This window comes from Protomyctophum parallelum (genome assembly GCF_964188405.1).
Source record: "Protomyctophum parallelum genome assembly, chromosome: 23".
NCBI lineage: Eukaryota > Metazoa > Chordata > Actinopteri > Myctophiformes > Myctophidae > Protomyctophum > Protomyctophum parallelum.
The window spans coordinates 18715476-18729579 of record NC_139715.1 but is presented as its reverse complement, the minus strand read 5'-3'; the positions used below and the strand labels follow the sequence as shown (position 1 = coordinate 18729579).

Here is a 14104-nt window from a genome sequence, read left to right as displayed (position 1 = left end):
AGCAGTACCTTGCTAGCTGCTTGACCCTCCTTTTGGAGAGGCCGGCCATTTGTAGGCCCCTCACAACCAACTTGTGCACATGCCCATGGCTGCCAAAGATAAACATACATCTGTAGCCTATAGCTGAGAGATGGTCTGCTCTGTGTTGATAGTTAGAGAACAGAGTATTTTATTGAAATGGGTGTTTTGTCTCTGATCTATGTTTGTGCTCTGCAGATGGGGACGTCTGGCCTCCAAAGCTACATGGACGGTGGAAGGTCCACTCTGATCTCCAGCCTCTCCACGGGCATCGTGTTCCCCATCAACAAGACCGTGTTCCGCCAGCAGCTCCACAACACAGCCGTCCTCCAGGCCGTGGGACAGCTGTACAGAGAGGGTCCCCGGAAGCTGTACCGAGGTGTCATGCCGCGCATGCTGATGAAGATGGTGCAGGGGATGCTGCTTTTCGGCGTCCAGGACAATCTCCTCCGCCGGCTCTCCGCGTCACCCGTCGCCGGTGTCCCGCCGTCCGCTCGCCCGGCGCTAGCGGGCTTGGGTGCCGGCCTGGTGGAGGCTCTGGTCCTGGCTCCGTTCGAGCGTGTCCAGAACGTGCTGCAGAACGGCCAGAATGACCGGTGTCTGCCCACGCATAGGAGCGTGCTGGCGAAGCTGAGCGCCGAGAGGCTGGCCTTGGGCTTCTACAGAGCCTTTCTGCCCATAGCAGTCCGCAACGCCCTGGGGAGCTGCCTGTTCTTCGGCCTGAGGGACGGGCCGTGCGCGTTCGCCGAGGCGTGGGGCCTCGGGCCGGCCACCGCTGCGTTCGTGACCGGCACGCTGATCTCCGTGCCCGTCAGCCTGGCTGGGTATCCTCTCTCCGTGCTGGTGGCCAACATGCAGGCCCTGCCGCCGGACGGCCAGACGGCAGGAGTGCGGGCGTGCTGGATGAGGCTGTGGGAGTCTCGGCAGCGGCGCGTGACCCTGCTGTACCGCGGCGGCTCGCTGGTCATGCTGCACTCGTGTATCACGTGGGGACTCACCAACAGCATATATGAGCACCTGCGGACGTGCAGAGGCTGACCTACAAGCTTGTAGATCTGCTATTTTCAAATGGCCAACATGTATAGGGCTGAAGTGGTTAATGTTTGTTTTGTAATAGGCTAATAATCCAAATCTACAAAGTAACTATAGTAACTAAAGTTCTCAAACAATTGTAGTGGAGTAAAAGTACAATGTTTGTCTCTGAGATGTAGTGGAGTTAGTGGAGTAGAAGTAATTGGGTATTAGGTATTGGAAATTGGATTTACTCAAGTAAAGTACAATTACCTCAAATTTGTACTTAAGTACAGTACTTAAGTAAATGTACTTAGTTACTTTCCACCACTGCTAACCACACAGTCACATCAAGCGGCTTCAAGTCCCATCCACTCCCGTTATAAGGGGGAAAACCGGAAACACTTTTCTACCCACGCTACAAGTTGAAGTGGGTAGAAAAGTGTGAAAATGCATCAACCAGGGGTTTATTGATTGAAATGTTTATTTGAATAAAGCTATTTAAAAAAAAAAACAATATAAACAGAAACGTCAGAATAACAAGCAGTACAATTCTTTTTTTTTATTTTTATCAAAAGGAGTGAGAAGAAGCATAGCTTATTGTTCCCACACCCTTTCCATCAATACTAAATATCATTCAATAAATCTATTCAATACTTGTATAGCTAAATCTGTGATATCTATGCATACAAATGAACACACACACACACACACACACACACACACACACACACACACACACCTAGTGACCTGCACCTTCTTCATCCCTGTAGCTCATTAAAATCATGTCTTTGAGCTTAAGTTTAAACATGTTTGCACATCTTTTTAACTCCACCGTAAAACCATTCCATAATCTCACGCCAGAATTGGAAATGCAAAAACTTTTTCTGGTTGTACACCTAAATTAAACTTTAAAGTTGCAATTAGATTTTCCCCTTAAATTATAATCCCCCTCCTGGTCTCTAAACAGTTTTTGTATGTTACCTGGTAGTAACATATTGTTAGCTTTGTACATTACTTGTGCTGTTTGGTAGTCCACAATGTCAATACATTTTAGAATAAAAAAAAAAGCTTGTTTGTATATGCTCCTGATAATTATTCGAATTTCTCTTTTTTGTAGGGTTATTACTGTGTTTAAAACCCCGGAAGTGATGTCTGATGTGAAAGGTAGTAGAATGTCAATTACAGGACGTGATCATTCAGACTGCCAGTAAAACAACTATAGAAAGGAATGTTACAGAAGGCCTGCAGTGCATAAATAAGCCCCTGATGAGTCATTACAAAGAGCAATGCACATTTGAGAAGTCAGTGTTGTAGAAACCATAGACCAGGCACTGCCTGGTCGACAGAGATGGGAGGGGGGTGGGGGGATATCCGTGTGACTCATCTGACCATTATGGCCAGATGAATCTGCCTTTACCATAATCCACAAGTGGGCGAGTGGTTGTGTGACGTAGGTAGCGTACACCAAGAGAACAATAGGTCTGACAATAGGTCTGAATGCTTGACCCCCTAGTGAGAGAGGGGGTCCGGTCCGGTGACTACCGGTATTCTATTGGGGTGACCAATGGGGGTGACCATTAATCTAAGTATATCGATATGTAAACGGCAAATATCGAATCGTATCGTTTGACTTTGTATCGTATCGTTTTGCAATGGAAATAATCGGTATCGAATTGTTTTGCAATGGAAATAATCAATTGAATCAATACTAAGTATGTGTGCATTGCATTTAGCAATTTTAAGAAGAAAAAAGATCAGTTGAATTACTTTTCCATTCCATATAGCTACACTTGGTCTATCGATACATGTTGTATTCTCTGTGTTCATGCCAAGGTGTGCATGGTTACAATATCCATCTATTTGCCAGAGAATCACTGTGTTTACTTATTTATATCCATAATAGTAAATCTTACCCTTAAAAAACCTGCACTATCCACACGTTTCACACATATTTAATGTATTGCTGAATAGTTACTGTATCGATTTCAAATCATTGAATCGTTTCGTATCGCCACAATGAACCGATATTGTCCCATGTATCGTATCGTCAACCATGTATCGTGATACGTATCGTATTGCTGTTCAAATGTATCATCACACCCCTAGTGACCATGCATTCAGTAATGCAAGAAAGTGAAGACTTTCTATTGCCTTTGACAACTGTAGGCTGTGGCTCACAACCTCAGCCTCAAAATCTATCTTCCCTGAGCCATAGGCAATTGCCTTTTGATTAATGGTTTTCCACATGGGAGACCCATGGGTTCAAATCCCGGGTTGGGGTGTGCAAATTTCCCTGTGGGAGGTTAAAAGGGGTGTTACAGATTTTACGGGGGCCAGTTTCGAAATGCAGCCGTCCGTATGATGAGAGCGGTTTTGAACGAGTCAAGGGATTTGCATGTCTTGATGGTTGTTGGTAGGGCATTCCACATTTTGGTGGCATATGATAGGAGCGAAATTAATTTAGTCCCTTGTTTGTGCCGAATCTGGGTTGAACATGGTTTGTTGAACTTCCTCTCGTGTTGTGGGTGTGAACTTCATTGACATTAAGGAAGTATTTAGACATGGGTATCTTATTGGTGGTGTAGTTGTAGCGAATCTTGTGGACCAGAGTCACCAGACCCATTGCAAGATGCTGTACTCTGTCGTCAACCCTACGCCATTCCAGCCTGTCAAAGTGGGCAGGGGTTAGGTGGGTTCGGGGAGTGAGGCCAAGTAGTAGCCTGACCAGTTTGTTTTGAGAAGTCTGGAGGACTGGAGCCTTGTTTTAAGGGCCTTTGAGGTGCTGCAGGTACCAAGAGTCTTAGAAACCTTAGTATACAAGGGCTCCTATAGGGTCTTCAAGGTGTTTTTGTTGACCAGACAGGAGATCCTGTATAGTAATCTTGTTCTTTGGTTGACTTTTTTGATTACGATGATATGGTAATGGTATCATTGGTATGAAGATAGACAGACAGACATTGCTCTAATTGCCCAGTAGGCTGATCTATCTATGATGCTCTATATGCTATGTGACATTGTGACACTAATTTAAGTCATTTGATATAGGTTTGAGGTCTCCTCCCTCAGTCCCTCTGCTGTGTGCAGGCACAGGAAAGATATTAACCACCTCACCTGTGCTTAATAATTTGAGATTGAGAAGAGTCGTGGCCCCGCCCCGTGCCAATGTGAGACGCTAGGCCCGGGGATTGACTAATGTTTGTTAACTTGTGAGTGACACTGAGAAATATGATTATGCAACTTGCATCTCCGCGATCTATTTGTAAACACGAGTCCGAGGCACGAGTAATAGCCTATAATGGGATCAACTCAACAACCACCAGGACGAGTTCAAGCACATTGGGGGCAATCCGATCGTTTGCTTGGAAACAGCAATTCAGCACATTGACCAATTTGAACTTGGATTCGGACCTGCTTCAGAGAGGGCCGTGACGTGAGTAACACTAACACGGGAACATTATTATTAATTATGCTGCGCTCTGAGTCTGAATCTTAAATGAAGTTTAGTTAATTTATGAACTGTCGAGTCGACTCTCTCGCTTCAGAGCAACAGCTAGGTTTAGGCTACTACTGGTGTGTAGTAAATTAATTCTCCACACGATGGCGCCGACGGTCTCTACATGCATACGTGTGAATCAGAAAACAGAATGGAAAGTGACCATGCTGAAATCACAAACAACTCACGTTCGGTTCGCTCTCTGCCCGCTGTGATCTTAAAGTGTATTTCTGATTTGAATATGTATTAGATTTCAGAGACATAATGTTCATGCAGCATTACATTACATTTTATAATACAGTCTCAAAATGTTCTCTTGTTAAGTTTAGATCCCATAGCCCAGATGGACTGTGTGTGTGTGTGTGTGTGTGTGTGTGTGTGTGTGTGTGTGTGTGTGTGTGTGTGTGTGTGTGTGTGTGTGTGTGACACAGTGTGTGTGACACAGTGTGTGTGACAGTGTGCGCGTGTATGTGTGTCTTGTGTGTTTATTAGGCTATTATTATTATTATTATTATTATTAGTAGGCCTTGTTTGTTTCCCCACATTGTATCGCCGTCAAAGGTTGCCTTGACAACCAACTGACCAATGACAACGCTCTGCGTCCCTGCGGCGCATGGGATGCAGACTCCTCCATCCTCCCACCCAGAAGACGAGAGGCTGGTGCCTGGTGACGTCGGGTTGCCTCATTAGCATTTTTCGGAGTATATTTAATGGTTGCGCAGGAACGCGCCATACTGCTGCAAACCCTTACAACAGACTTTCTTCCCCTCAAGTCCAACTCCGGTAAGCAACCATGAAAGAAACTCTTCTAATAGTCTGATCAACATCTGCTTCTTAAACCTATAGACTGGAGAAAACCATGTCAGACATTTGGTTAAGATGGATATATACTGCAGTGGCATTCATTTTTGGACTGTCAAAGAGTCGAGGAACGACCGAAAGAAATGTGACTATAATGGTGTATTGGTTTTTTTCATGGATGTCAACTGTTTTTGACGGCGATCGACCGCTTATAACTGTGTAATACGGTGATCACAGGGGAGGGGAAATGATTGGAACGCACACCTCTTCTCTTCGGCACAGATTTTAGGCGTAGCAGCCAGCAGCGCATTTCCTTTGTTAGACCGTTACATGATGTGATGATGATGATGGGTGAGGTGCAGAAATGTTGTTCCGCAAAATGATGATGATGCGCATTTACGAACGATATGATTGAATGAGGTTATTGTTGGAAAAAGTCCTACTCGTGACTAATTGAACGGGTATTTATTGATGCGTTAGGAAGGTGGACTTGACTGTAACGCCCGTTGAATGAGGATAATGCAGAATATGGGCGGTGGTTCCTCAGATTGCCATGCTCCTCCACACAGTGTGTACGTGTGTGACAAGTGAATTTGCGCATGCACGTGGAAAGTCCCCCACAATTCACAGACAGAGGCTATAAATTACTACGAAATTACATATTTATTTCACTTTTTTCAGATGATCTCTCTTTTTTTTAAAGAAAGACATTGTAGATGGTATATGGTCTTATTTTGCGCCACCTTTCAGTCTTTGCACCCTATTGTTATGTAAATTATCCTTTTTGTTCATTGTTCAGCAATGTCCAACACATTCATGGTATGACAGTGTTGCATACCAGATAAATGGCCCAAGCTCGTATGGAGCTTGTAGATGAGCTGTTTTCATGTAAATCAAGGCTTTTAGATAACGGGGCTGGGCTGGCCGGGATCACACACTGTGCAAGAACCGCAGGCCAACAAAAGAATGCGGACGCAACCTGCTTGCACAGTCAGTGAGGCAGGCAGGCGGCCAGCTGGAAGGCTTTGAGGAATAAAAAGAAGGGGGGGGGGGGGGGGTGAGCGTTTCATGTCTTCTGCGGTCTCTAAAACGGCATGTCTGAACTCGTTTCCCGACAGATACACTGCAACCATGAGCGACAAGCCAGACATCTCAGAGGTGACCAGCTTCGACAAGACGAAGTTGAAGAAGACGGAGACCCAGGAGAAGAACCCCCTGCCCTCGAAAGAAAGTAAGACCCTCCTCGCAGTTATTAATTATGCAATATGGCTTTGGGGTGTGTGTGTGTGAGGTGATGACACATCTCTATTGTGTTGTTGTATAAAGTTCTCGCACTTGATGTCGTGCTTTACAGCAGGCCTGCAGTCACATCAGACTGTACAGGCGTTTTGTTTAGTTCATGTAAAACAAACAATTGTTGGGTGGAAAGTGGAAACGATCTCACATCCTCTCTCTCTCTTTCTTCCTCTTCGCAGCCATCGAACAGGAGAAGCAGGCCTCTTCGTGAAGCCCCTCCCTGCCCGTCATGCACTGTCCACCCTCTCCTCCCGCATTGCCTTCTTTTCACGTCACTTCTTTTTAGCTGTATAACTTTGTAAACCGAAATTGTGAACCGACAATGACGACGACCAAAACAACGACAACGGAACTGCACGGTCGAAAAGAGCGGATGACGACGTCTCAACATCCGAGGAGGGGGGAGAGAGAGCCCCCGCCCCCCCTCCCCCCACACACACCCACCACGCGCCATTAACCCTCACTGCCTCCCACCTTGTTACTGTGATGTTCGTGTTCCTTCCGTCGCGGAGTTGAGAGAGAGAGAGAGAGAGCTGCGTCCGGGTGAGAGTGCAGGAGATGTTTCCCAATCGCCAACCTGTCACCGATTGGACCCCCCTCCCCCCAAACCCCACCCCTTAGGGAACATGGGCGTGGTCCAACCTCCCAGGAAGTACGTCAATTGTCTCTCGCCACCATCTGGCTTCCTGCTGCGGCCGTGCATTGTCACGCCACGATGCTGAGGCGTCAAGCTTTTTTCCTATTTTTATAATTTCTTTGTTGTTGGTATTTTTTTTGTCTAAAAGTTCGGGGAAATGCACAACTCGTTTGTTTCTGCACTGGTTCAGTGTAATAATACCAATGTTCGTCTGCCAGAATATCTTTTTTTAAAAGCTTGGTTGGGGAAAGAGTTAATGGAATCCACCTAGATGTTGGAAATAACACCCAAATGGACTTTATTTACGTTTGATATTTTTGCAATTGTATCATACTTTGGCCCTTTTTATCAATGTGATTTGGGATAGCTTTTTTATGTTGCACCCCACCTCTGATTTGTGTCAAATGAGGAAAGCAAAATATACTGGAAATTGAATCAGTGTTCGGTGAAAACAAAAGAAAATGTTTGGCGTTTTGTAAAAGTCCTGAAAACCATGTTTTTCTGCCACCAACCATTACCAATAATGGAACCACATAAAATGTAATAAAAAAGGATTTGTTACTAAGGCTTGTGTCATGAAGTGTTTCTCCTGGTGTATACTGGCATTCATATGTCAGTATATTTTGACATTCCATCAACCCTTCTTCATTCAGAAATTTCATTATGGATTCACAGACTTAGGATAGCATAATTTGGAAGAGATTACTGTAGTTATTGCTTGATATAATATATACTAGCTTGCTGTTTGCTGTTTATGTCTCTGCTGTAGTCAATGATTGACAGCTTTTGTGATTAACCTATTTTTTTTTACAGTAGGCCTAGTTCAAACTGTTATTGCCAAATGACCCTTAAGCATTACGGAGACTGCCTTTTTGACACAGTTACACTGCATGTTTATACACACGCAAGCTGGGGGATAGAGCATTACAGTGTTATCCATGAGGTAGTAGGCTATTCATTCATTGCTTCACACTTATTTCATTGCCTACATGGCCGTAGTAGTAGCACTAAGCCGATGTTGATAGAACTGACTTATTTAACTTCTAACGAGGTCGGCCTCTGAGACCAGATCTCTTGAAGACATCCGGTTCAGTCTGTTGTCATGCATTTGCAAAGACAGGAAGGAAGACATAAAGCGGGAAAACAAGTATGAAAGCACTTCTTCCTTTAAGTGTCTTTTCTTTTTCTGTGTCTATGCTAGTGTGCAGGCCGCGTAGTGCATCCTGACTGACAGAACAGCGTATTCTCAGTGGGAGATTTACTGCCTTCATCTTAAATTAGCCCTCGCTTGCAAAGCCCTAGTATTAACACAACATTACAATGGAATCTATAATGCAACACAATGAACACATCCATTTGTCCCGGAACAACATATTTTCAGCCCGCAGCCAAATACAGATATTTCTGGGGGTCCTTGACATGAAAAAGGTTGAGCACCACTGACATACAAACATAGGTTTTTCAGAAAACTGTTAGGATCGGTGTCGGCGTCGGGTCTAAATGGGTTAACCCTGCTGTCCTATTTTGGACAAAATGTATTCTTCTTAAACTACGAGCTCACAATGCCTCGTGATGCAACAAAGTATGTGCATATAGGGTTGAAGTGGTTCTACTCGACACTGGTATGATGGTCCCACCGCTCTGATGGATGAAACGCTAAAAGGTGTTGCAAAGCCAAGAGGAGTCTGGACATGTGGAAAGATCCAACGTTCAACATTCTGAAAAGGACAAACAAGTCAAGACGGTTCCACACGCAGTGCCCTGATGGCAATGTGACAAGATTTATTACTGATCCCCTCACGGGCAAATGCAGTCACTAGAGCAGCCAGATTACATAACGGCACATAAAATGCTTTTAACTGGTGCGCGAAAAAGGCATCTCATAGACTGGCCACTTCTGGTGATGGATAAATGTGACGACAAAGTCTGATTATAGTCTGGTTCAGAGACGGTGTTTCTTTAGAGGAAGAACGACCCCTTATCAAAGACACACGGCAGGTTATCAGGCTATCAGCCATTCCTTCACAGGCTGCAATAATTGCGATGCGTCTGCTTTCAGTGTGTTGTACTTAGATGTAAGTGGATTGGTGTGTTAAGACAGTTGCTGTTAATAAGGCATTAATCTGTGTGTGCGCTGGTGCATGAGTTCGCTGGGGTTATGGTAGGGTTAATGGGAGGTTAGTGGGTGTGTGTGTGTGTGTGTGTGTGTGTGTGCTTACACACCGTATGTTTTTCGCATGGCTACTATGACATCAGCCCTGAGAGGATTACCACCTCACTCTCTCTTTCTCTCTCTCTCTCTCTCTCTCTCTCTCTCTCTCTCTCTCTCTCGCCCTCTATACTGTACAGTGGTGATAAAGTGCACTGTACAATACATGTCTAATGCAGTGTGTGGCTGCGCGGTGTGGCAGGCCTACTCATTGTCTGTGAGGGCGCGTGGGACAGCGGAGGAGGGTCCCGGGGCGAGGGCAGATGGGGGCGGGGCCCCTGCGCTCCGGGCAGGGTCGGTCCAATCACCAGGCGGGGCCCCATGCAGGGGCCCTCTGGGTGACTCGGTAACCCATGGCAACGACAGCTGCTGCTGCTGAGTCACTTCCTGGTCGGCTGCTGAACATTTGTTGCCCTCTTGGGCACACAGACACCAAATGCCTCCCGAGTCACAGTATACTCGACTGTATATGTACTCCGACCGCAGGGATTTTAGCCGTGCCGCCTGTCTGGCGCCACGCCAGCGCCTTTGCTGTCTTTAGAATCTGGCCACGCCCGTCCAGAGCATGGCTGAACAGCAACACTGGACGCGTTTCACAATGTGGCTGAACCTGCCCTGGAGGAGAGGTGTTTCACAATCGCAACCCAGCCAGGCCCTCCTTGCATGCATGGCCACAGCAGTGGATCTAATCCCAATGTTTACTGTCTGACAGGGACAATGTTTTCAGTCTGGTTGCTGATAGCTAAGTGTAGCTCTGGTGATGTCGAATGCATTCATCTGATGTTATATTGAAATGTGTGTCAGCTATCGCCGGTTTCTGTTTCGCAGTGCAGAAACAGAACACCAGATCAAAGTGTGTGAGACGCAGTTATTTTCAAGTCCTGTTTCCTGGGAAGATGGATAGCTAATAACTAATAACGGAGGACAGTGGACACATAAGGAACTCTTCCACAACATTACAATCTCCAACCGCACACTCAGATGAGGGCAAGTGGAGACAAGACAGGAACGTTATTCTCGTTAATTGCCGGATGCGTTGAACCAGAAGACGAACACAAATCCAGTCTCTTCTCAATCTCTCCTCTCTTGCGCATGTGTGTTTTCACACCTGCTCAAGGTTCTTTCTCTGCAGTATCAAATCTAACATGGTCTGAATTTCTCTGAAACTCATTGGCCCGATTAATGTAGGATTTGACTGATGGCCACAGACAGACCCCAAGAGCTTTTCACAGGCTGTTGCACAGGGGGATTGTGGGTCATTGCTCTAATGCCCCTGATGCACTTGGTGCTCGCTGATGGATCGGGGGTAGGAGGGTGGGGTTGTTTGTCATTGAAGCTGCAGCATAGTGCCAGACAAACAGACAGACAGACAGACAGACGGACATAACGGGTGCTGAGGCACAGTTCTGCACTGCAGTTCCTCCGTCATATACACTAGGATGAAGCTGCAAATTCAGTACCACTTTAGTAAGCCTCTATACTGGATTAAACGGACCTGTGTAAAGAACATACTTTGGTACGCTCTTATTTCCTGTACACAAATCGATTGGCCAAAATAGCAGATCTACAAGCTGACAACACGTTGTGAGTGTGTAGACCGGCTATTTTGGGGGAACAGAATAGAGATGCTGGGGGTTAACAAGTGGTTAACAAAAGTGCCATTCTAAGTTTTAAGCATATTTTGATTATCGTGACAATATCGTTCATTTCAATTATTTTTGACACAATAATCGTGATGTGTATAGTTACCATGCCTAGTGTGTAGAAAGAGCTATCGACCACTCGGGCATAGCAGTTTTCCATCGAGAGGGCTAGTTGCATTTCCACAGACATGTCAGAGGCAGTTATTTCTGTAACACTTGCTGGTGGAGGAAAAACAGTGGGTCTGTCTGCCATTTCCATGGCAACTGCCTGCCCGGAGCTGTACTATTGTGTCTCTAACAGTCTAATGAAGCCAGTTATGCCGGTCAGGGGGCAGTGAGTCATTTTTATCACCTGGCTATTATCTTTATTAATCTCACAGATAACATCATGTCTGGCTTAGGTGGTAATTCTGCAATGACTGTTGACATGGATTCAAACAAATTGAAAAATTGCCTTTCATTATTAGATCCTATACCCCCCCCCCCCCCCCGCGCCGCCACCTCGTAAAAAAAGGTAATCCTAGAGTGCATCAGTTTTGTAATAAGACATCCAATTTCTATTTTCTATATTTATATCTGTTTGTTTAAAATGATCATCTTGTTGAATCTCATATGCTGTCAACGGAATGCAGACATTTAAAAACAAATAACAGTAACATTGACAGAGCGCTAACTGGGAAGGTTAACTGTACGCTCCGAGGATGTGCGGTGGAGCTTTACTGTACATCTCTCCCGTGAAGCTATATCGCCTCCTTAGCAGGGCTATGGCAAGCATATGAGGTATATGCTGCTAGGGTATATGGATTGAGGGTCATGTTTGCATGATCTCATATAGGATATATCATTATTATGTAACTTTATACTCTCAGATCATCATGCAATATTATGTGGTGCTTCAGCAAATAAAGTGCTTTATCCTTTAATGTTTTTGGTACTGAAAATAGATTTTATTTAACCACTTTCAATTTGGTCTCCCTATTTTGAACATTTTCTAAATCTTTCCCACACTTTTCTAAAAATGTCATACAAATAAAGAGCTCAGTACACTGGCATGTGATGCATTGCAAGCTTGTAGATGGACTATTTTCGGTATTCGCGTATGCAGTACAGGGCTTATTTCTGAACCCAGTTGCATTTGTTTTAGGCACTCACTGAACGGCGAATGGGCGTGGCACTGCATTACAGTGCCTGGTGTTCATCCTTGCATCGGTTGTCCATAACTGCGGTTGATTATCCTAGACGTGGCTTTATTAGGCTGGCCCCAGGTGGGGCATGCATGGATCAATGGTGTCTAAATGGTGTCCACCGCTTGTAAAGCATTAGCCAAAGTGGCAGACAGAATCAATGCCAGTGCGTGCACAGCAAAGCAGAGGCTAAATGTCCTCAGACCATGCAGGCACCCATCGACTCGTTTTGGCTTGACGAGGTGGTCCCTCACCCGCACTCGCAGAACAATATTGACTCCTTGAGGTGTTGACTGAGAGTGAGTGAGCGAGCGTGAAACATCGGTGGCTTGCATGCATGCATGTTTGCAAATGTGTGCACAGCACACTGTCTGCACGCATCAGCTCTGTGTGCATTTCATTACGTATGCATGTCTGTACGTGTCTGGGTGGGCGTGCGTCTGCCTGGCTGTGTGTACGAGGATCCACATGTCCTGATGTGAACATGCTAACACACCGAAGAAGAAGCCCCTCCTGTCTCGTTGGAGCTCGCGTGAGTCACCTTGAGAGTCTGCGTGTCTCCCCGCGTGAGGAAGAGGAGGGGGAGGAGGGGAGGTGACAGGAGGTGTAGCACTCGGTGGTCTCTGCCTCTCTCTCCCCAGGGCTTATAGAAAGCGACAGCCCTGACATTTCCACCAAGCGAATAGCAGGGGGGAGGCAGCCTTGCCACAGATGAGCCGTTTCTTCTGTCACCGCAGGCAGAGATGTGGGCCACGTACTCGCTGCCTCTTCCTCTTCCACAGAGATAGTGTGGTGTTACAACAACTCCCCTCACTTTCGCTTTCGATGTGATAGAGGTCTGTCTGACTTGCAAGACTACAAGAACCCTGCCAAGTTGTCAATCACTTATTTAGGTGTTTCCATATGTAGTCTACTGTAGGATACATTTATCACCCGGGCATTCGCCATTGGCCAATGCTATCAAGGCCTAGTAAACATTAACAAATGATAACAAGGCCAATGACGAATGCCTGGTGATGTTTATGTTTATTAAAGGCTCTGAGGTGCACAAATGCTCTTTGTCTGTCACACACAGTGCAAGGGCACTCACTCAACTGACAACTTGGTTCAGGCATGCCTCACACAGGGTTCATGTCCACTTCTGCTGAGGACGGAGCACCATCCTACATGCATACCATGGGGTTGGAATCTGTTATGATTATTCCCTTGTCATCAACAGGGTACGCGAAAGGACATCCTCTCTGTTAGCATCAAGGTTAGGCACCTGACAAACTGACCTACGTTTTGGGACGAGAATGGGATGATAGCCTACATGCGACCACAACAATAACATTTGAGAACTTGCATGTTAAAGATGGAGTGCCGTGATTTCCCCTAAAACATGCTCATCAGGTACTATGATTATTCTAGGAGAAATACTTTTTTCAATTAAGTGTGCAGAGTGTTAAAATTATGTTTTTATGTTTGCCTGGTGGGTGGTGGTGGGTTGTAACTTGTGATCCACCTGAACTTCGATTGGGCCTTTTCAGAAACCAAAAATACACAGGGAAGACATATTTCCATATTCTAACCACACCTGGGGGTCTATTAGAATAATGTTAACTCCATACCAGGGCTTGACATTAAGGCTTGTCCGCTTGTCCGGCACATGTAATATAATAAATCAAGTGCATCAAAGTTTTAAGTGACTCTTGGTTTCACTTTGTCTGTGACGCTCCTAGCAGCCAACAATATTGGCAATATTGTCTGCAGCTTTCCAAATAATCACCTTTCCAATATTGGTAATAGCCCTAGAATGTCTGTGTACAT

General features: G+C 45.5%; 2 protein-coding genes across 2 annotated transcripts; both read left to right on the top strand.

Moving 5' to 3' along the window:
* Window positions 1-216: 216 nt before the first annotated feature.
* On the top strand, window positions 217-1056 carry LOC310853934 (solute carrier family 25 member 53-like; the record flags this gene model as incomplete). Its single annotated transcript, XM_083758408.1, has 1 exon — window positions 217-1056. The coding sequence occupies one exon, from the start codon at window positions 217-219 to the stop codon at window positions 1054-1056; it is 840 nt and encodes a 279-aa protein (XP_083614534.1).
* A 4113-nt stretch (window positions 1057-5169) lies between these two features.
* tmsb4x (thymosin beta 4 X-linked) lies at window positions 5170-7824 on the top strand. The gene is made up of 3 exons (XM_083758308.1): window positions 5170-5308; window positions 6445-6557; window positions 6802-7824. The coding sequence occupies exons 2-3, from the start codon at window positions 6458-6460 to the stop codon at window positions 6831-6833; spliced, it is 132 nt and encodes a 43-aa protein (XP_083614434.1). The 5' UTR covers window positions 5170-5308; window positions 6445-6457; the 3' UTR covers window positions 6834-7824.
* The last annotated feature ends 6280 nt before the right edge of the window (window positions 7825-14104 follow it).

Excerpts from the sequence above, each read along its gene's own strand:
- tmsb4x (XM_083758308.1), top strand. The coding sequence starts at position 6,458 with ATGAGCGACAAGCCAGACATCTCAGAGGTGACCAGCTTCGACAAGACG. Across the intron at positions 6,558-6,801 it reads CCCCCTGCCCTCGAAAGAAA|CCATCGAACAGGAGAAGCAG; the intron begins GTAAGACCCTCC and ends TCCTCTTCGCAG.